At 41.0% G+C, this 20,600-nt stretch overlaps 1 protein-coding gene across 4 annotated transcripts in view; it reads right to left on the bottom strand.

Moving 5' to 3' along the window:
* Window positions 1-1,276: 1,276 nt before the first annotated feature.
* Window positions 1,277-20,600, bottom strand: part of cyldl (cylindromatosis (turban tumor syndrome), like) — a 34,181-nt gene continuing 14,857 nt past the window's right edge. For 2 of the 4 annotated variants that reach the window (XM_061778059.1, XM_061778058.1), the window contains exons 4-14: window positions 14,347-14,676; window positions 13,893-14,052; window positions 12,800-12,941; window positions 12,112-12,222; window positions 11,936-12,027; window positions 11,803-11,866; window positions 11,529-11,661; window positions 2,565-2,673; window positions 2,361-2,479; window positions 1,921-2,134; window positions 1,277-1,846 (exon numbers count right to left, since the gene is read on the bottom strand). In XM_061778059.1, the coding sequence (XP_061634043.1) occupies window positions 1,662-1,846; window positions 1,921-2,134; window positions 2,361-2,479; window positions 2,565-2,673; window positions 11,529-11,661; window positions 11,803-11,866; window positions 11,936-12,027; window positions 12,112-12,222; window positions 12,800-12,941; window positions 13,893-14,052; window positions 14,347-14,676 (1,659 nt within the window). In that variant the 3' untranslated portion in view covers window positions 1,277-1,661. The remainder of the gene's footprint in view (window positions 1,847-1,920; window positions 2,135-2,360; window positions 2,480-2,564; window positions 2,674-11,528; window positions 11,662-11,802; window positions 11,867-11,935; window positions 12,028-12,111; window positions 12,223-12,799; window positions 12,942-13,892; window positions 14,053-14,346; window positions 14,677-20,600) is intronic. The other 2 variants (XM_061778060.1, XM_061778061.1) reach the window with 2 other exon arrangements.

The following is a 20,600-nucleotide window of genomic DNA, read 5'->3' as shown; positions in this document are numbered from 1 at the left end:
CCTATGGATTAGGAATGGTCTGTCACTTAAAGGTGACATATTTTGGCTATTTAGACCTCCATAGAGTGACTCTCTAACATGGACTTGGTATAAAAGTGTCAATTTTATTGACAAAAAACCACCTTGGTTTTGTCTCGCAAGTGTCCAGAAAAGGCCCCTCTGACAGCTACTTCTGTTTGACCCAGTTTTGTATTCGATTTGACCATATTTGGCCTCTTTCCTCTTACGTTCACAGCGCTGGCTCGGGAGCGGAGAGGTAGGCGGAGATCTTTGCTAGTGATGTAGATAAACTCGAGAAATTTGAATGACCTGATTTCAGGTCTCTTGGCAGAAAAACGTCTGGAGCTCAGGATTGCGTGGACGCTTTTAATTCATATTTCACGTTAACTGAGGCACCATAGAGACAATATAACATCCGAAATACTAGAGCAAGTTGGTTTGGCAAAATACGGGACCTTTGAGTTCATATGTGAGTCAAGGCAGGTGAGCGAATCATTCTTAGAATATCGTGTAAAGTCAAATGAATGAGAGCGAACAAACCGCTTTTAAAATATCCACTCTCTCGCCTTTATTCTCACTTTTATTGCGCATTGTGTGGCGGGCCATAGGGGCTCCGTAGATTCTCCAACTCTCAGGGTAAATAGCTCAACAATTTAGCATAAACAATAGGGCACTATGAAAAGCCTGTGAAAATTTTCAGTAGAGTATAGAGATGTACCGTGACATCACGCACTTCTGAACACGATCATGGCTGCCATGTTGAAGGCCAATACATTGTTTTCTTCTGGTGCTTATTGGACGTTTGAATAAATCAATTTTATATCCAACATCAAAACAAATGTGGGAAAATGACCAAAAACCAACACGACTCGGTCTAGTAGTCTTATCTCCCTATCTCGACCTCCAACATAGCGGACAACCAAATAATGATCATGTGACAGAAAACTATCCGGACCAACCGGGACTAATATTGTACACATGCTAACATATTGTCAAGTCATTTAAGCCTGCCCCATTTGTTTGTTCAATATAAATCATAATTACAAAACTTACACTTGAGCAAAAACAAATCCATCATATTGTGCAGTTATTCTTTTTCCATTACTATATAGAAACTCTCATAATTAATATAGAGACAGGCCCCAAGTTTTGAGTATACTACAGTGCAATTTTCTCACCAAAAATCTAAAGTACTGTGCTGAAAAAGACAAAATGAAAATAAGATTTTGCCCCAGAACAGATGATCTCAGATAACATTGGAATAATCAACAGGTGGCATCATTAAAACATTTACTGCAGTTTGAGTGGTCCTGAAAACATCCTGAATCATTACAAAATATACAGTAAATCCAGATTTAACTAGGAAGTCACAGTCTATTTGCATGCTGTGGCCTAAAAATGCCTACTCTCTAATAGGGTTTCTTCATTGGGGAATTGAGGCACAACTATGCAAGACCAATTTACAAACACAAAACAAATTAACATTTAGAAATTACTATAACAGCAGGAAGAGACAAGGTCTTTTCTGTCTTATTTGTCAAATGACAATGTCTTTTAAGACAAATGACTGTAACTTCTTGAAACAATTTTGCATTGAGAAAAGTGAGGACATACCATGTGTACAAATAACAAAATATTGAACGCTATAAGATTTCTTCCACTTAGTGATAGAGGCACATGCTGGTACTCTGGTACAGGTACATGTAGGCATCACAGAAAAGACGTTTAGCGACACCTTTCATGTCCCGAGGAATCTGATTGGCCAGCTCTGCTGGAGACATGTCCAGGTAGATGCCAACCTCAGGGCATCCTCGCACTTCAGGGATGTTGAAACCATCTGTCCCTCCTAAGCACAGCACATGACAGAGTAAAAAACAGTCAAGAGTACAATTCACAACACATTGCTTAGTAATCACTTACCTTCTCTGTCTGCCATGCTGTCAAAAAAGATCCAGTCGTGACTGTTTGGTCCGTATTTGAGGAAAGAGACATAGTGGCTTGTCTCTATGCAGAGGACGGCAAACAGCTCCATTATGTCTTTAGTCAGAGTGTGTGGTACTCCTCGCGCCATGTAACCCTCTGGTATGTCGAGAGCTGCTGGTCTATGGGTGCGCCGCTGAGGATGGGAATGAACCTGAAATAACAGTGAAATTATCTTTATATTTCTTCATGTTATCTACTTTTTAATAATGCTGGATCAATTATTTCTAACATTGAACTCCTTGGTATGTCCAAAGGTGGATAAGTATTTCAGTCTATAAAAGGGGAGTCATCTATCTGTAACACGGACAAATTTAAGCATTGCATGCTGTAAAACTGCTTTTTTACGTTAAACAAAGTGTCCAGGTAACAATGCAAACCTGAGCTGAGCACGTCTTGCAGAAGATTTTACATCCTGTCTGGCTGAAAACGGGCTCTTCAAAACAGTCAATGCACTCTTCTTGGGCCAGGTTTCCGCAAAGTATGCACTGCTGAGGACCTGAAACATGCCACAAAACATTGCAGTCACTGTGTTTACAGTTTATACTGTGATTGTTAGCTGGGTTTATACAGTAAGTGTTTACCTTCAGAGAGGAGATTAGTTATGTCTAACTCCATGGATGGAATGATTTTGTCAAACATCTTGAATTTCTTTCCAAAGCGAGGCATCTGAAGAATGAGGCAAGACGGCACCTGAAATCATAAGACTGTATTAAAAGATGAAATTGAGTGCTGAAAATTGTATTCAAAACTACAGTGTTTTAGAAAACTCTCCACCAGAACCATCTGCAGGATATAGTGAAGATGTATTCATAGCTACATTTATTTGTTTCACATAGATAGAACATAGATACAGTGGATGCTAAAAGCCTACATGCCCTTGTTAAAATGACAGTTTTATTGATATAAAAAAAATTGAACCCAAATAAATACATTTTGAAGTTTTACAACCGATAATGTGCTCTATAAGGTGGACAATTCAATAGAAAAAAAATCTTTAGGAAGGGTGTGGGCCTTAAAAAAAAAAAAAAAAGGGACAACCTGTTTGAAATATGCACACTGTTAAACTATTAATAATGTTGAAGCACCTTTTGGGTATATAAAAGCACTCTTTTATTTTGTGTGTGTATGTGGGGTGGCCCATCTTGTCATGGAAATATCTGACCATTCTTCATTGCAAAGGCACTCAGAGTCAGATTGCAAGGATATCTCCAGCTTTCTTCAGATTGCCCTGAAGATTTTCCATTGTATTTAGGTTTGGGGTCTGGCTGGGCTATTCCAAAATGTTTATATTTTTCTTTCCTTTTTTGTCAATTTGAAGATATATTTGGAGGTGAAATTCTTCTTAATCTTTGCCGTTGCCACCCCCACACATCCGTGCCTCTGACTCACCACAATCATTCAAAAAAAGTTAAAAAGTTTCCATTTTCAATTAGCATTTAACCTCTGTTAACCCATCACCCATTTGAGCTGTATATTTTTCTCTGTTTTTGTTTGTTTTATGAGTTCGTAAAGCATCTTTGGGTTTGATTTATTATTATTATTATTATCTCTTCCCTTCTATTTATTATTATCTACTTTTCTAGCAGAAGCCTAAGTTTCTTTTATAATTCCCTCAGTTCAAGCTCAAGAACAATGGTGCTTTATTAAGCGAAACAAACTATTACCCTAAACGACAGGTCTCAAACTCAAGCCCTGGGGCCAGATCCGGCCCAAAATACATTTTATGTGGCCTGCGAAAGCAAATCAAGTGTCAACTTCCATGATTCTTGCTAAAATCTGTACCAACATTTCCAAATTGTCACATGTAATAAGTGTTTAGGTATTGCAAAAGCATTTTTTTGTGTGTGTTGTCAAACCCCTGACTTAACTTGAACAACAGCTGAACAAATTATTATCCTTGACTTCTGACTTTAAAACTACCGTATTTTCTGGAATATAAGCCGCTACTTTTTTCCCCACGCTTTGAGCCATGTGGCCTATACAACGAGGCGGCTAATCTATGGATTTTTCTTCACTAACGGCCATAAGCGGGCGCTCTAGCAGGAAGCGTAAAACCGAGACAGACGCAAGAGGTCAATTCAAAGAAGAAGACTAGTTTTTGGCGCACTCAACGCAAAACACAGCACGACGCAAAATATTTTTCACACCCTCGTCATGGAAAGCATACGAACAAATGCATATGATGCAGCTTTTAAGTTGAAAGCAATCAATATCTATCCAAGAAGGTAATAGAGCTCCTGCGTGTAAGCTTGGCGTTAATGAATCAATGGTGAGACGTTGGGGACGGCAGCGTGCAGAACTGATTCAATGCCAAAAGACAACAAAGGCTTTTAGAGGTCATAACAGCAGATGGCCTGAATTTAAAAATCTCCTTGAGGACTGGGTGAAGACACAGTGAGCAGACGGCCGAGGTGTATCCACCGTGCAGATCCGACTGAAAGCCAAAACAATCCCCAGCGAAATGGATATAGAAGATTCTAAAGGTGGACCATCGTGTTGTCTCAGATTTATGAGACGAAAAGGCCTGTCCATCAGGGCTCGGACGACTCTCTGTCAGCAACTCCCTCCCGATTATGAAGAAACAGTTTCAAAACTTCCACAAAATCACTGAAACAAAAATAGCCGAGAATTCCATTGGACCAGATGACATCATAACTATGGATAAAGTACCTTTGACGTTTGACCTGCCTCTGACTAGGACTGTTAACAAGACAGGTGCATCATCCATTATGGTGAAAACAAATGTCCACGAGAACACATTTCAGGTGTGTTTTAAGCTGCACCGCATCCGGATAAAAGCTTCCACCAATGATGATTTTAAGCGGATGACTATGGCGTAAAAAATAGATAATAATAATAAAAATAAAAAAAATCTCCCAAAAGACATAGTCGTTAACGTTAACAAGAAAGGGTGGATGATAGAAACCCTAATGAATGAATGGTTAACAGTCAGTTAAGGGATGTAAATAAACATTTACAAAATCTTTCTGTGTAAATATCTCACTGCACAATGCGGATATCTGCGGGTTATAGTCTGGTGCGGCTAATCTATGTAACACTATTGTTTTTTCTTTTAAAAATTAGTGGGTGCGCCTTATATTCCAGTGCGCTCTATAGTCCGGAAAATAGAGTAGTAATCCATCAATATGTGATTGTTGGGATCACAAAATATAATATTAGATCACATTCAAGTATGTTTGGACATTGTTGTAGGTCCGTGTTCAGTCTGTTCCAAGTTTTTACCCCCATACAGATATAGAAAAGATTTTCATTTTTTTCCTTGACTATTTTGTCTTGAAATTAAAATTTCTCCTTAGATTATAGCCCCCTTCTCTTTCAGAAATGTTTTTTTTAATATTACCCGGCAGCAGATTATGTCTGGCTTTATAGATTAGTTGTGCAGTTTTAAATTTCACAAGGTCAAAAATGTTTTTAAAAAGAAGAAAAAGTCATCCAAATGCTCTCTAGCAAACTTCAGACAGGGCTGGACATGTACTGTCTTAAGCAGGGTGACAAGTCTGGCACTGCAGGATTTGAATCCCTGGCAGCGTAGTGTGTTACTGATGGTAGCCTTTGTTACTTTGGTCCCATCTCGCTGCAGGTCATTCACTAGGTCCCCCGCCAACGTGTGGTTCTGGGATTTTTGCTCACTGTTCTTGTGATCATTTTGTTTTTGGTGTCCTTTGACAGGTCTTTGGTCTTGGCCATAGTTTGGAGTGTGACTGTTTTGAGGTTGTGGACAGGTGTCTTTTATACTGATAACGAGTTCAAACAGGTGCCATTAATACAGGTAATGAGTGGATGACAGAGGAGCCTCTTAAAGAAGAAGTTACAGGTCTTTGAGACCCAGAAATCTTGCTTGTTTGTAGGTGACCAAATACTTACTTTCCACCATAACTTGCTAATGCATTTTTGAAAAATCAGACAATGTGCTTTTCTGGATTTTTCTCTCATTTTGTCTCTCCTAGGTGCGGTATACCTATGATGAAAATTAAAGGCCTCTCTCATCTTTTGAAGTGGGAGAACTTGCACAATTGGTGGCTGCACCACTGTATGTACCTTTTTATAGGTGCTATTGACCTGAAACTTTCACCAGATGTTGGGAAGAACCCACGTAATCCATACATACAAAGAAACTAGAAAAAAATAAGATCACAAATTAAGTTGTGTGTAAAAATGTGAAATGACACAGGGAAAAAGTATGAAACACATTAAGAAAGGGAGGTGCAAAAAGGCATGGAAAGCCAGGACAACACCTAAAATCTATCAATAATCAAACAGCAATCCAGCCCCTTGTCAGTGCAAATGAATATCAGCTGGTTCAGTCCTAATTGATGGCCTAGGTGTGAGTCAAGACACATCTCATGATGGGTAAGATCAGAGAGCTGTCTCAAGACCATCGCAAACTAATTGTTGCAAAACATAATGATGGCAGTGGTTACAGGCGCATATCTAAGCTTCTGAATATTCCAGTGAGTACCGTTGTGGCCATACTACGTAAGTGGAAAGCCAATCATACCACCATAAATTTGCCTCTATCAGGTGCTCCTTGAAAGATTTCTGACAGAAGAGTGCAAATAATAATCAGAAGAGTTGTCCAAGAGCCAAGGACCACCTGTGGAGAGCTTCAAAAACACCTGGAATTAGCAGGTACTGTTGTCACAAGGAAAACAGTGAGTAATGCACTCCGCCACCATGGCCTGTATGCACGCTCACCACGCAAGACCCCATTGCTGAAAAAAAAAAAGCATGTCAAAGCTTGTTTAAAGTTCGCTGAACAACGTTTGGACAAGCCAGTTAAATACTGGGAGAATATAGTCTGGTCAGATGAGAGCAAAATTTAACTGTTTGGATGCGATAAATGCACACCACGTTTGGAGGAGAAATGGCACGGCACATAACCCTAAAAGCACCATACCAACAGTGAAGTTCGGAGGTGGGAACTTGGTGGTGTGGGGCTGCTTTTCAACAGATGGTACTGGTAAACTTCACATTATTGAAGGAAGGATGAATGGGCAAATGTACCGAGACATTCTTGACAAAAATCTGCTGCCATCTACGAGGATGATGAAAATTGAAACGAGGGTGGACATTTCAGCAGGCTAATGATCCAAAACATACTGCCAAGGAAACTCTCAGTTGGTTTCAAAGAACAAAAATAAAGCTGCTAGAATGGCCTAGACAATCACCTGACTGGAATTCAATCCAAAATCTATGGAAAGAACGGAAACTCAAGGTCCATAAAAGAACTCCACGGAACCTTCAAGATTTGAAGACTGCTTGTGTGGATGAATGGGCCAAAATCACACTACTTAACTCTACTCTACACTACAAAATAAAATTACTTAACTCATTCCCTGGCATCATTCACAATCGAGCTATTCCCTGCCAATGCCGATTAAAGACGTCAATGGTGTTTTTTAACGGGGAAGGGTGGGGGAGAGTCTTGTGCAGTTTATGTGTGATCGTCAAGTGTCTGGATAACTGAAATGATGAATGGCACCCTATAGAGGGCAACGATGCCTTGAGGTGAAGGTCCATCCCTCAGACTGAAGAAGAGGAAGAAGAAGAAGGAGGCAGGGTGCAGGCAAGAGGCAAGCATAATGGCAGAAAGGAGAGAAGACAAAATTAAAAAAAAAAAATTTAAAAAAGCTTTCGGTCCTAGAAATTTATTGCGCCAAGGGTTAGGGTGAGGCAAGAAAAATATTCCTGCAATCGACAGGAATGACGCCTTAGATCATGCGGAGGACTAAAGGATGACGCTTCGAAACGATCCCTTTTTAGCAAAGCTATTGCCGCAAATGCCGGGCCATATGGCGAGATGCTCTCGGCCGGTTGCCGCCTGATCGTTTGCCGACCAGGATTTGAGTAAATGGGATCCGTAATTGTCAGATGAGTGAACTTCCCCTGTATCGCCTGGAAGCAGCCGAGCTTCATCCCGAGATCCTGAGACAAAGATAACTCGTTTCCAGCCAGCGTTAGCTACATTTAACGTTCAAACAATTCTCCCTTCTCCTCTAATCCTTGTTACATAAACATAATTTAGTCCCACTAGTTCACATTACAGCGGCACGGTGGACGTCTGGTTAGAGCGTCTGCCTCACAGTTCTGAGGACCGGAGTTCAATCCCAGGCGCCGCATGTGTGGAGTTTGCATGTTCTCCCTGTGCCTGCGTGGGTTTTCTCCGGGCACTCCGGTTTCCACCCACATCCCAAAAACATGCATGGTAGGTTAATTGACAACTCTAAATTGCCCGTAGGTGTGAATGTGAGTGCGAATGGTTGTTTGTTTGCATGTGCCCTGCCATTGGCTGGCAACCAGTTCAGGGTGAACCCCGCCTCCTGCCCGATGATAGCTGGGACAGGCTCCAGCACACCCGCGACCCTCGTGAGGATAAGCGGTAAAGAAAACGGATGGAGGGATAGTTCACATTACAATGAAACATCTGTTGCCAGTACTGATTTGAATTTTCCATTTACAGCTCGTCCATCTTTTGCAGTAATGCAACACACCCAAGTCAAACGTCTTTTAGGATTGCAATGAAGAAAAGTAATCTTTTTTTTGTATCCCGGCAAAATACGTCATCAATAAAAAGTATTTTATCATAATCATATGTATTTTTTTTAAACTTACAAGTTATGCATCCAGCAGACGTTCGGCTCCATTGCAGTACGCAGTGCAAACAAAAAAGGTAAATGAAAGCATTTTTTCCCCTCCACGTCCCACTACAGCAATTTCAACAATGTATTTTTATAGTAATAGCTATATTTCTAAACTGCACAGGCTGAGCTTTGAGCAGAAGTAGGGACTGGTTTCAAGGACAATGGCAACCACACAAGATCCCATTCACAGACATGCAAACAACAAAGGCATGAAAAATGTGACAAAAAACAACAACAACTAAATAAATAACATTGTGTGTGTGTGGGGATCCCCCGGGCCCCTGCAGAGATTTTTTTTTTTAATTTTAACATAAATTAGGCAATCTGGAAGACTCTAAAGAGTACAATAAAAAAAAATGAAAGTAAAATTCTTCACACCTAAAAACCTATTTACACCGCTCAAGTACATGTTGATGTACAAATTTAAGATTCAAATTAAATTTGCCTAATTTCTTTGCTTTTTTGTTTTGGCCTCCAACTTGAGCCAGGCCCATCTCCACCTGGACCTGATGCCTGCTTCAAGCTGTGCCACATGAATAGCATCCCCCTCTTTAAGCGCACTCATTCAGGAAAAGAATTGACTAAAATCAGTCTGTTTCACTTCATTTTTCACTATTACCAACTTCAAAGGCTAATCCCAAATGCATCCTCCAGGAAAATGTTAAGTACAATATTTTTCTGTTTTTATTGGCCATTTCTGAATTTGAAGTTAGTTCATTCTGTGTTGTGCCATAATCCCTAACATCGCTCCGTCGCTTAATATATTTAACATTAACATCCGTAAATGAGATAATTTTAGGCCACCACATAGGCACGAAAATCAGCCGGGCTGGCTTATCTAGTGGTAATACCTACAGTATGCCCAGGAAGCCCAATAGAAGACGTGTGAGGTTATGTGACTTTCTTGTGTCGTTTGATAGGTGAACGAGCCTTAAACGGCACTAGCGCTTAAAGTATTACACAGTAGTACACAGGCGGGGCCGGGGATTGAACCCGGGTCCTCAGAACTGTGAGGCTGACGCTCCAACCAGTCGTCCACCGTGCCGCCCAAATGACAACATCATATAACCAAATTTTAGCATCACTTTACTGGCTTCCAGTCTGGAACAGATTTTAAGATTTTACTAATGACTACACTTGTAAAGCATGGATGGGCCTGGCTCCGAGCAATATTACTGAACCTTTAACCACATATACTGTATGAGCCACCCCGTGGCCTCAGATCCTCGGGTGAAGGCCTTCTGCTTGAGGAGCTGAGACGAATTGGTGGCATCTTTTAATTCACTTCTAAAAACGTACTTTTACAGACTGGCTTTTATGTGATGTCGTCTTCACCCACAATGTATGTATTTATTTATTAATTTTACTTTTTATTTTTTAATGGACTATTTTATCTTTTTGTGTACGTGTGTTTTAAAATGTATTATCTATTCTTTTTATATCATCCCACATCAACCCTCTTGATCTCAGTTGTGTTTGTTGGGTTCCTGCATTGCCTGGGGCTTTTCTATCATTTTTTTTCTTGTGTAGGTTTATTAGATTTTAATAATGCGAGCACTCTGATGCTTTGGAAGCACATTGTGGACCATGGCTTTTGCTGTAAGATGCAACTCAGGAAATGTCTGGAAAATCCAAGAACAGGGGTGTCAAACTCATTTTTGTTGCAGGCCACATTGTCGTTACGGTTTCACTCAGAGGGCCGTTATGACTGTGAAACCATAAAAATCTTTAATCACCTAATTTTAAAAAAAATTTTTGGTCCTGTTCGGCTGTAACAGCCTAACAACCGAAACACCTCATCATATCATTACACCCAAAATTTATAAACTAGTTTTAGAATCAGAAATCAAGGGCAATGGGTTTTTCAGGCGGCACGGTGGCCGACTGGTTAGAGCGTCGGCCTCACAGTTCTGAGGAGCGGGGTTAAATCCCCGACCCCGCCTCTGTGGAGTTTGCATGTTCTCCCCGTGCCTGCGTGGGTTTTCTCCGGGCACTCCGGTTTCCTCGCACATCCCCAAAACATGCATTAATTGGAGAGTCTAAAATTGCCCGTAGGTGTGAATGTGAGTGCGAATGGTTGTTTGTTTGTAAGTGCCCTGCAATTGGCTGGCAACCAGTTCAGGGTGTACCCCGCCTCCTGCCCGATGATAGCTGGGATAGGCTCCAGCAGTCCCGCGACCCTTGTGAGGATAAGCGGCTCAGAAAATGGATGGATGGGTTTTTCAACTATTCATATTTGGTAACACATAAATACTTGCAATATCTCAATGTTATTTACAAAATATGACAATTTGAAATCGTGGTACATATTTTAACAAGAATCATGGAAGTTGACACAGATGATTTCCTTCGCGGGCCACATAAAATCATGTGGCGGGCCGGATCTGGCCCCCGGGCCTTGAGTTTGACACCTGCGTCCAAGAACATAACAGAAGAGCAGAACTTTATTTGGGGTTAATGAGAGTTACTTAAGGATGGTGGGTGTGCACAGAATCCTTTTAACATTAGTTTGAATGTGATCTGTTTATTTTTCACTTTAATTGTCCACGTTATAGCTGATATTAAAGGTGGAATTTGTTTTTTTTTTAATGAGGAAACGTTGTCTTACTTTTAACATAAAAACCCAGCATTAAAATAGTGTGTACAATTTTTATATCCTCTGTAGGTGTTTGTTAAGAAGAATAGTAACTGGGTCTACCTGAGAAATCAGCAAAAAAGACAACACAGGTTCATGACCACTGATGGACAAAACATGAGGTTGTAAGCTGGTTCCTCTTATGGCGGTTTAAACTTTCCTAAACTGAAACAAAATGATGTCCCCCTGACTTGTTGGAGGTGATACTGGTTTAACAAGGCGAATACACGACAAGAAGCCCATCTCACCTCTGCCAGTTTGAGTCCTGCACTGTGAAAGGAATGTTCCAGCAACTGTTGCACAGTCGGAAGGACCAGGCTGTGGTTCTGCTCCAGGAAGATCTGATAGCAATAACTCTCTTGCACTTTACCACCAGCTGACCTGAATTGGAGACCCAATATGGTTAGTGAACTTTATAGGTAAATGTTGAAAAGTGACGTTCCATATTTGGAAAAGTCAAAAACAATTTTTCTTTTTTTGCAATATATTCATCATTAAAAGTTAACTGTGGTTGTAACATACAGTTTGAGTAGAGGATCTAGTGCAAGAATGTGGTGCATGATGATAGTGAGAAACTCCTCTGGATCTGAAAAACAACAGCTTCATTATACCAAACACAAATCATCTCTGAATACACTTGAAATTAAAAACTGACCCTTCTCTTCTGTGGTGAAGGAGTGACAGTAACCATGGTTTTGTAGCTGCTGTCGGAGCTGCATGATATGTCGACCTTCCACAAAGCCCTCACTAGAAAAGCATCCACACATTACTCAAAACCATTTTCACCTACCAAAAATTCCAAATTATGGTAAACGCATTAAAGACGCACACCTTCGAAGAGGGTTGACAATGTCATTGAGCAGTGTTCTCTGGATTGGGGCATCTTCTGGCTGTATCGATTTAAACAACATGGAGTCCAGCACGGATGAGCAGGAAAACAAACTGAGAACCGAGAATGAACCAGAAAGGTTAGATTCACATTGCATCATTTATATTTCAAAATGTAATAATAACAAATGCATCACACTGTTTATTAAATGCATATTTTAATAATTGATTTTCCATAAATGTGTAATTCTGTGGCACTTTTGCCTCTGCGATTTCAATGCAACACTACAGTCTGCTGAATGTAGCATTTCACCTTTTCACATTCCCTAATGGCGACAGTTAAGACTGCAGGCAGGCAAGAACACACCATGCCTTTGTCATGATAGCAGAGCCAGATTTGCCTTCTTTTTCTGAAACCGGGCATCATTGGAAAATACACTTTTTTGAAGGTTGCAAGCAATATCAAGCTATGCACTGACATAATTCCACATGGACTCCAGTTTTTAGATTTCACACCAGTTTTATTACCGATGGTCTTTCTTGTGTCAGTCCAGAGAATGAACATGCTATAAATTCATTAAACTTTAAAGAGATGACAAAAGCGACCTTTGTTCTGCACACAAAAAAAGACTTCTGGGATGGATTACTCTGCTATAACTTGGTGGGATGCAATCACTACAGTCGTCCTAACCTGAAGAGAGCAGCATCCATGTAGCAAGAGTTACAGTGTCCTTGGATCCCCTTCATTTGTCCGATCAGAATTTGGTCAACTTGATCTGTGCTGATGGGAGCAACAGGATCCATTTTTCCAATACTCTGTTGTCTTTCTCTGTCTGAAGTCAATTGCACACACGTCATCAACAGGGTAGATTTGATCTGTCCATTTAAGTTGGAGTCGCATTGGCAGAAATTTTAATCCATATCTGAAAGACACTTTATTCTCATTTGAGGATATTCAGTTCGCAAAGCTGGCTTCCGTTTGACACCAACATAAAACGCATCTGAATTGTGCCACTTTGGACCAAAATAAATCCTAAATGTGTCAAGAGCCATGTTCTCTATCCTGGATAATATGTGAATGAATTATATCATTTAGAATATTTATATAAAAATCTGTTATATAATATATAATATTAAATATGTCATATATATTTATAGTATTATACTATTTTTTTTAAATTGTTTCCTTCAGTGTTGTTAACACAGACCACAGACTAATTAGATGGTCATTGTTTGAACAATTGTATTTTTTGGACATAAGACAAAAGGCTCTGATCAAAATGTGGATTCATGTTCCTGTGTTTTCTCTGCTCTTCAGTGGTTAGAGATTCGAAAGTGGATGACCGACTCCGGTCTGTGTTGGTTGTTTATTGCACACTTTAATTAATGGCTATTTTATAACGAATTTAATTTGATAATTAATAATAATAGTTTGATGCGTCTCTCTCTCGGTCTCTATCTCTTCTCACAGTGATTGTGTGGCGATTTGACTGTTTATTTTTTTTACCTTCCATTGCATTTTTTTTTTTATTTATCTGCATGTGTGCTGTTAAATCCACCAATAAATGTACATTTGGTGTCATTCGTCTTGATCCGTCTCTCCTTGTTGACACAGCCTTTTAGCCGGATAATGACGTGTTTAGATATGATTCACTAGTAAATAGAAATCACATCAAACCACCCTTGGAGTCTTCAGGGGTACATGTGGAGAACATTCAAGAAAAAGAACACGCAAACAGAGAAATGCTTCAAAGGTTGAACTTTGATGGACATTCTATGCTGACCTGTCACTTTATGCTTTGGTGACACATCTTTGTCACCATCATTCAGAAATCGTGCATCAGGACGACAACTGCTGTACTTCACAAATAGAGCTCTCCTCGGAGGACATTGGAAGAAACACACATTTTTGAAGGTACCATCACTCACTCCCTTGTCCTCCTCCTGTAGAAAATGACAGAAAAATGTAATAAACTCAAATTAGTAAAAATGTTGCCTTTTTGTTGACACATCACACATTAAAAACAAAGAAGCCATAATACCCTGAGACATTTATATTTACTGTACATTGTTTGCAAGCATGAATTAATGAAAAATATTACAGGAATTATTTGTGGATTACCAAAAACGTCTTGCTTTTTATAGCATACATTTCTTTTCAATCGTAGGGTAATTGTTATATTCCAAATTACTTTTAGTAAGTTAAAACGTCACACGAATGCATAAGTGAAACATTACAAGTTCAAGTCCAGCCATAATTTCCTGCCGCCCAGGAAGGGTGCCAATCCAGCGGATTATTCCATATAAACTGCCAGTACCCAACGACACCTCCACCAGTGAATTCACACCTAGACCCAAGTCAGATTTTTGTTCCACTGCAGGACTGTAAAGGTCAATCAGATCACACTCTGTAGAAAAAAAAAAACATGTTTGTGTAAAATGTCTACAAATATGATTAATTAAACTATAGATTTCATCATGTATGGTCCAACCAGCAGGCCATTCTCCCTTAACAACAAATTGTAGTGGGACTTCAACTTCGCCTGTCTTCCCAGTGGCATCGGTGTCCTGAAAACATGAGAAAAAGAAAAGTAGAATCTGAAATTTGACGTCACTTGAATACCTAATGTTACATTAAGCTTTTAATCCTCTCACTCAAAACTCTTTTGCAACTAATGTAACTTTGCCCCTAGCTCTGCCTGTAAAGCACACTCCTCCCACCTGCTGTTCAAACAAAGCTCAAATAAAATTGTTTGAATGACACTGAATCGATGAGAATAAAAGGCCATAACTTCATAATTACAGAATTTTGTTTTTGACCAAAATTAGATTTAAAGTACTGTTAAAAACATTTCAATGGGATCGAAATAAAACTGTGCTCCTCTGCAAAAGCGACAGGTGCGGCGGTCAATTGGTGGAAACTGAAACTGAAAACCGCTATTGTTATACAGTAAAATGCATTGTTTATTCTACCCTTCCCCAAACCAATATATATTTTTTACAACAGTTCCCAGGTTTCTTAATAAAAGATCTCCTACATGTGTGGGTGAAAATAATGAATTAGAACACAAACGTAAGACCCTGGTTAAAATGTCACGTTTTGTCTGGGAATGTTTTGGGGTTTTCTCCTATCAGTTAGTGCTTCCTGTGCTTCTCGGTTTCCCCTAGGGAGTAGGGAGGAGTTCAGCAGGGAGGCAAACACCTGGGGGTAATTGTAATCAACTCCCTGTCTATGACCATACCAGGAAGGTGCTGCATCATTCCTTGGTTCCAAGTTGTTTGCTATAGGCATTCAGATTAGCTTCCATGTAGATATTTTCTCTGCTCTGGGTATTTGTAGTAGGTTTTAATGTTTTTTTTCTGGTAATACTCCTTCGTTTAATTTGTTCTCGTTAGTCAATGTTTGTTTGTACTTTGTAACTTAAACTACTTACTCGTAGCACTTTGTTACTTTGTTCTTTTGGTACGTTGTAAATTACCATTTCCACTTAGTAATTCCTGTATGCTCTGTTGCTGCTTTTGGGTCCAACCTGTCACAAAGTGTAACATAAAATTTCTAAACAAATTTTAATGGTGTGGGGGGGCTGGTGTGTTCATGCTGGATATACGAACTCCAGATAATTATTATTATTATTTTAATCAGGACGACAAGGTGAATCTATGGTCTGGGTGCTAGTTGAGCCCAGAGTCTAAAAAAGTGTGTGTGATACGAAATAAAGATGAGTTAAAATTAAGGGTGGGACTTTACCACATTAACTGTGATAAATTACTATTAATGCATTCTAATCGCATTCTGTGTTCCAAACAACACAATCTTTGTAAGTGTAATATTTCCTGGTACACCGATTACACTGAAAACATCAGAGCTTGGCTACCAAAATGAAGGAATTTGATGTAACAGTGCTGCTAGGACTGATGGGTGGCAAATGTCAGTTAAAAAAAACAAAGTCCTAAAATTGCACTTGAACTTTAGGTCCGTTTAATTTTGGCCAGAGATATTTGATTATTTATGAGTTTTTCTACTGTTTTGTATTGAAATGCAATTAAATGCATTTTCCAGAGTTAATATTTCTGTCTGTCAATTGATTCAGTTGTCCACTAAAATCCATTTAAATCAAACCTTGTTGTTTTTTATGACAAATTGTTTTATGATTAAAATGTGATTGAGATTAATTACAAAGACTCTAATTAGATTTTTTTTAAATCATGTCCCATCCCAAGTTCAAAGAACTGTAATGGAATTTTCAATTGTGGAGGCAGTGCATCATCGCCAAGACGCCTAATTACACTTAGTGTGCGGATGTGTGTAGGTGACCAATGCAGCAGACACGTTGCCAACACAAATATTCCTGCCTAATACCCCCTCCCCGCCCAATAACCTTTTGCCGAGCCTCCCAAATCACAGGTGGAGATACCGATGTGGGGGCAATATTAGTATAGTAGTATTATAAATTGTATGTCGATAGCTTCAATCTTAACAAATCTTCTTCTTTTCCTTTCGGCTTGTCCCGTTAGGGGTCGCCACAGCGCGTCATCCTTTTCCATGTAAGCCTATCTCCTGCATCCTCCTCTCGAACACCAACTGCCATCATGTCTTCCCTCACGACATCCATCAACGTTCTCTTTGGTCTTCCACTAGCTCTCTTGCCTGGCAGCTCCATCCTCATCATCCTTCTACCAATATACTCACTATTTCTCCTCTGGACGTGTCCAAACAATGGACGTCTGCTCTCTCTAACTTTGTCTCCAAAACATCGAACCTTGGCTGTCCCTATGATGAGCTCATTTCTAATTTTATCCAACCTGGTCACTCCGAGAGCGAACCTCAACATCTTCATTTCCGCCACCTCCAGCTCTGCTTCCTGTTGTCTCTTCTTTAATCCGTCCATCATGGCTGGCCTCACCACTGTTTTATAAACTTCGCCCTTAATCCTAGCAGAAACTCTTCTGTCACATAACACACCTAACACCTTCCTCCACCCGTTGCAACCTGCTTGGACCCGTTTCTTCACTTCCTGACCACACTCCCCATTGCTCTGGACGGTTGACCCCAAGTATTTAAAGTCCTCCACCCTTGCTATCTCTTCTCCCTGTAACATCACTCTTCCCCCACCACCCCTCTCATTCATGCACATATATTCTGTTTTACTTCGGCTAATCTTCATTCCTCTTCTTTCCAGTGCATGCCTCCATCTTTCTAACTGTTCCTCCAGCTGCTCCCTGCTTTCACTGCAGATCACAATGTCATCTGCAAACATCATGGTCCACGGGGATTCCAGTCTAACCTCATATGTTAGCCTATCCATCACCACTGCAAAAAGGAAGGGGCTCAGGGCTGATCCCTGATGCAGTCCCACGTCCACCTTAAAGTCGTCTGTCACACCTACAGCACACCTCACCGATGTTCTGCTGCCCTCGTACATGTCCTGTATTATTCTAACATACTTCTCTGCCACTCCAGACTTCCGCATGCAGTATCACAGTTCATCTCTGGGTACTCTGTCATAGGCTTTCTCTCGATCTACAAAGACACAATGTAGCTCCTTCTGACCTTCTCTGTACTTTTCCATCAACATCCTCAAGGGAAATAATGCATCTGTGGTACTCTTTCTAGGCATGAAACCATACTGTTGCTCGCAAACACTCACTTCTGTCCTGAGTCTAGCCTCCACTACTCTTTCCCATAACTTCATTGTGTGGCTCATCAACTTTATTCCTTTATAGTTGGCACAGCTCTGCACATCCCCTTTGTTCTTAAAAATGGGCACCAGTACACTTTTCCTCTATTCCTCAGGCATCTTCTCACCACTAGAATTCTATTGAACAAGCTGGTCAAAAACTCCACAGCCACCTCTCCTAGATGCTTCCATACCCCACAGGAATGTCATCAGGACCAACTGCCTTTCGATTTTTCATCCTCTTTAATGCCTTTCTAACTTTCCCCTGACTAATCATTGCCACTTCCTGGTCCACCACACTTGCCTCTTTTACTCTCCCCTCTCTCTCATTTTCCTCATTCACCAACTCCTCGAAGTATTCTTTCCATCTAGCTAGCACACTGCTGGCACCAGTCAACATATTTCCATCTCTATCCTTAATCACCCTAACCTGCTGCACATCCTTCCCATCACTATCCCTCTGTCTGGCCAGCCTGTAGATTATTTTCTCCTTCTTTAGTGTCCAACCTGCCATACATGTCATCATATGCCTCTTATTTGGCCTTTGCCACCTCTACCTTTGCCCTGTGTCGCATCTCAATGTATTCCTTTCGCCTCTCCTCGGTCCTCTCAGTGTCCCACTTCTTCTGAGCTAACCTTTTTCCTTGTATGATTTCCTGTACTGTGAGGTTCCACCACCAAGTCTCCTTCTCTCCTTTCCTGCCAGAAGATACATCAAGTACTCTCCTGCCTGCCTCTCTGATCACCTTGGCTGCAGTGGTCCAGTCTTCTGGAAGCTCCTCCCATCCACCGAGAGCCTGTCTCACCTCTTCCCGAAAAGCTGCACAACACTCATCCTGTCTCAGCTTCCACCACATGGTTCTCTTCTCTGCCATTGTCTTCCTAATCTTCCTCCCCACCACCAGAGTCATCTTACACACCACCATCCTGTGCTGGCTAGCCACACTATCCCCTACCACTACCTTACAATCGGTAACTTCCTTCAGATTACATCGTCTGCACAAGATGTAATCCACCTGCGTGCTTCTACCTCCGCTCTTGTAGGTCACCCTATGTTCGTGCCGCTTCTGGAAAAAAGTGTTCACTGCAGCCATTTGCATCCTTGTTGCAAAGTCTACCACCATCTGTCCCTCCAAGTTCCTTTCCTGGTTGCCATACTTACCCATCACTTCTTCATCACCCCTATTACCTTCACCAACATGTCCATTACAATCTGCACCAATCATGACTCTCTCTCTCTGTCTGGGATGCTCAGAACTACTTCGTCAAGCTCCTTCCAGAATTTCTCTTTCACCTCTAGGTCACATCCTACCTGTGGGGCATAGCCACTAATCACATTACACATAACACCCTCAATTTCAAATTTCAGCCTCACCACTCGATCTGATACTCTTTTCACCTCCAAGACACACACAATATATCAACCTTTCTCCTAATCATCATGTCAACCAACTCCCGAGATTTTCCTGCCATAGTCCCAACATTCAAAGTCCCCACATTCAGTTCTAGGCGCTGTGCTTTCCTCTTCTCTTTCTGCCGAAGAACCCGCTTTCCACCTTTTCTTCTTCTTTGACTTCGACCCACAGTAGCTGAATTTCCAACGGCGCCCCGCAGGTTGATGGCGCCGGGCCACGACCGATCCGGTATGGAATACTTTGGATGAACGCTCATATTTGTTTGGCAAGGTTTTAAGCCGGATGCCCTTCCTGACGCAACCCTCTGCATTTATCAGGGCTTGGGACCGGCCTACAGTTTGCACTGACTTGTGCCCCCCCCCATAGGGCTGCATTTCAATCTTAACAAATAGCTGATCAAATATAAAATATATTTATTATAAATGGTTAGCACATGTGCCTCAGCTCTGCTTCATCTTCTGACAAAGGCCAGTAAAGACTTCCGACGTTCCGCCGCCCTCTGCTTTACGGAGATATGGCTTTGTGCATGCGTCCCGAAAGGCGCCGTGCTGCTTCCGGGCTTCTAACTTTACCGGGCCGACCGCGTCACGCCGTTATTGGGGAAAACAAAAGGCGGCGGGATATGCTTCTATATCAACGAAAAATGGTGTACCGAAGTCACCGAGCTCAGCACACACTGCAGCCTGGATTTAAAGTAGGTGTTTTTTAACTAGAAGCCATTCTACTCGCCGCGTGAGTTCGCATCTTTCATTCTCACCGGTGTTTACATTCCTCCTCAAGCTAACACAAATGCCGACCTGCTAACGCTCGCTGAACAAGTAAACGAAATTGAAAAAAAAAAAAAAAAACACACCCAGACTCACCCCTCATTATTCTAGCAGACAAAGCTAAACTCAACCACGAACTCCCTAAGTACAAGCAGTACATCGACTGTCCTACCAGGGAAAATAAAATTTTAGACCACTGCTATACTACACTAAATAACGCATACCGTGCCATACCTCATGCAGCTCCGGGCTTTTCTGATCACTGCTTAATTCACTTAATACCAACATACAGGGAAGAACTTAAATGCGCGAAGCCTCCAGTGAAAACAGTGAAAAAGTGGACCAACGAAGCAAAGACAGAACTTCAATACTGTCTAGACTGTACAGACTGGAGCGTCTTTGAAAATTCACCTGGCAGCCAGGATGAATATACCGACACTGTCACATCCTATATCAGTTTCTGTGAAGAGGTGTGTGTACCAACAAAGTCATTACGCATATTCAATAACAACAAGCCGTGGTTCACTGCCAGATTTAAGCAACTTCGCCAGGCTAAAGAGGACGCTTATCAAAGTGGGGATAGGGCCCTGTATAATCGCGCTAGAAACCAGCTGACAAAAGAAATTAACAAT

Source organism: Phyllopteryx taeniolatus, chromosome 7, assembly GCF_024500385.1.
Source record: "Phyllopteryx taeniolatus isolate TA_2022b chromosome 7, UOR_Ptae_1.2, whole genome shotgun sequence".
Taxonomy (NCBI): Eukaryota; Metazoa; Chordata; class Actinopteri; order Syngnathiformes; family Syngnathidae; genus Phyllopteryx; species Phyllopteryx taeniolatus.
Note: the sequence above shows the minus strand (reverse complement) of the source record. Positions and strands in the feature narration are given on the sequence as shown.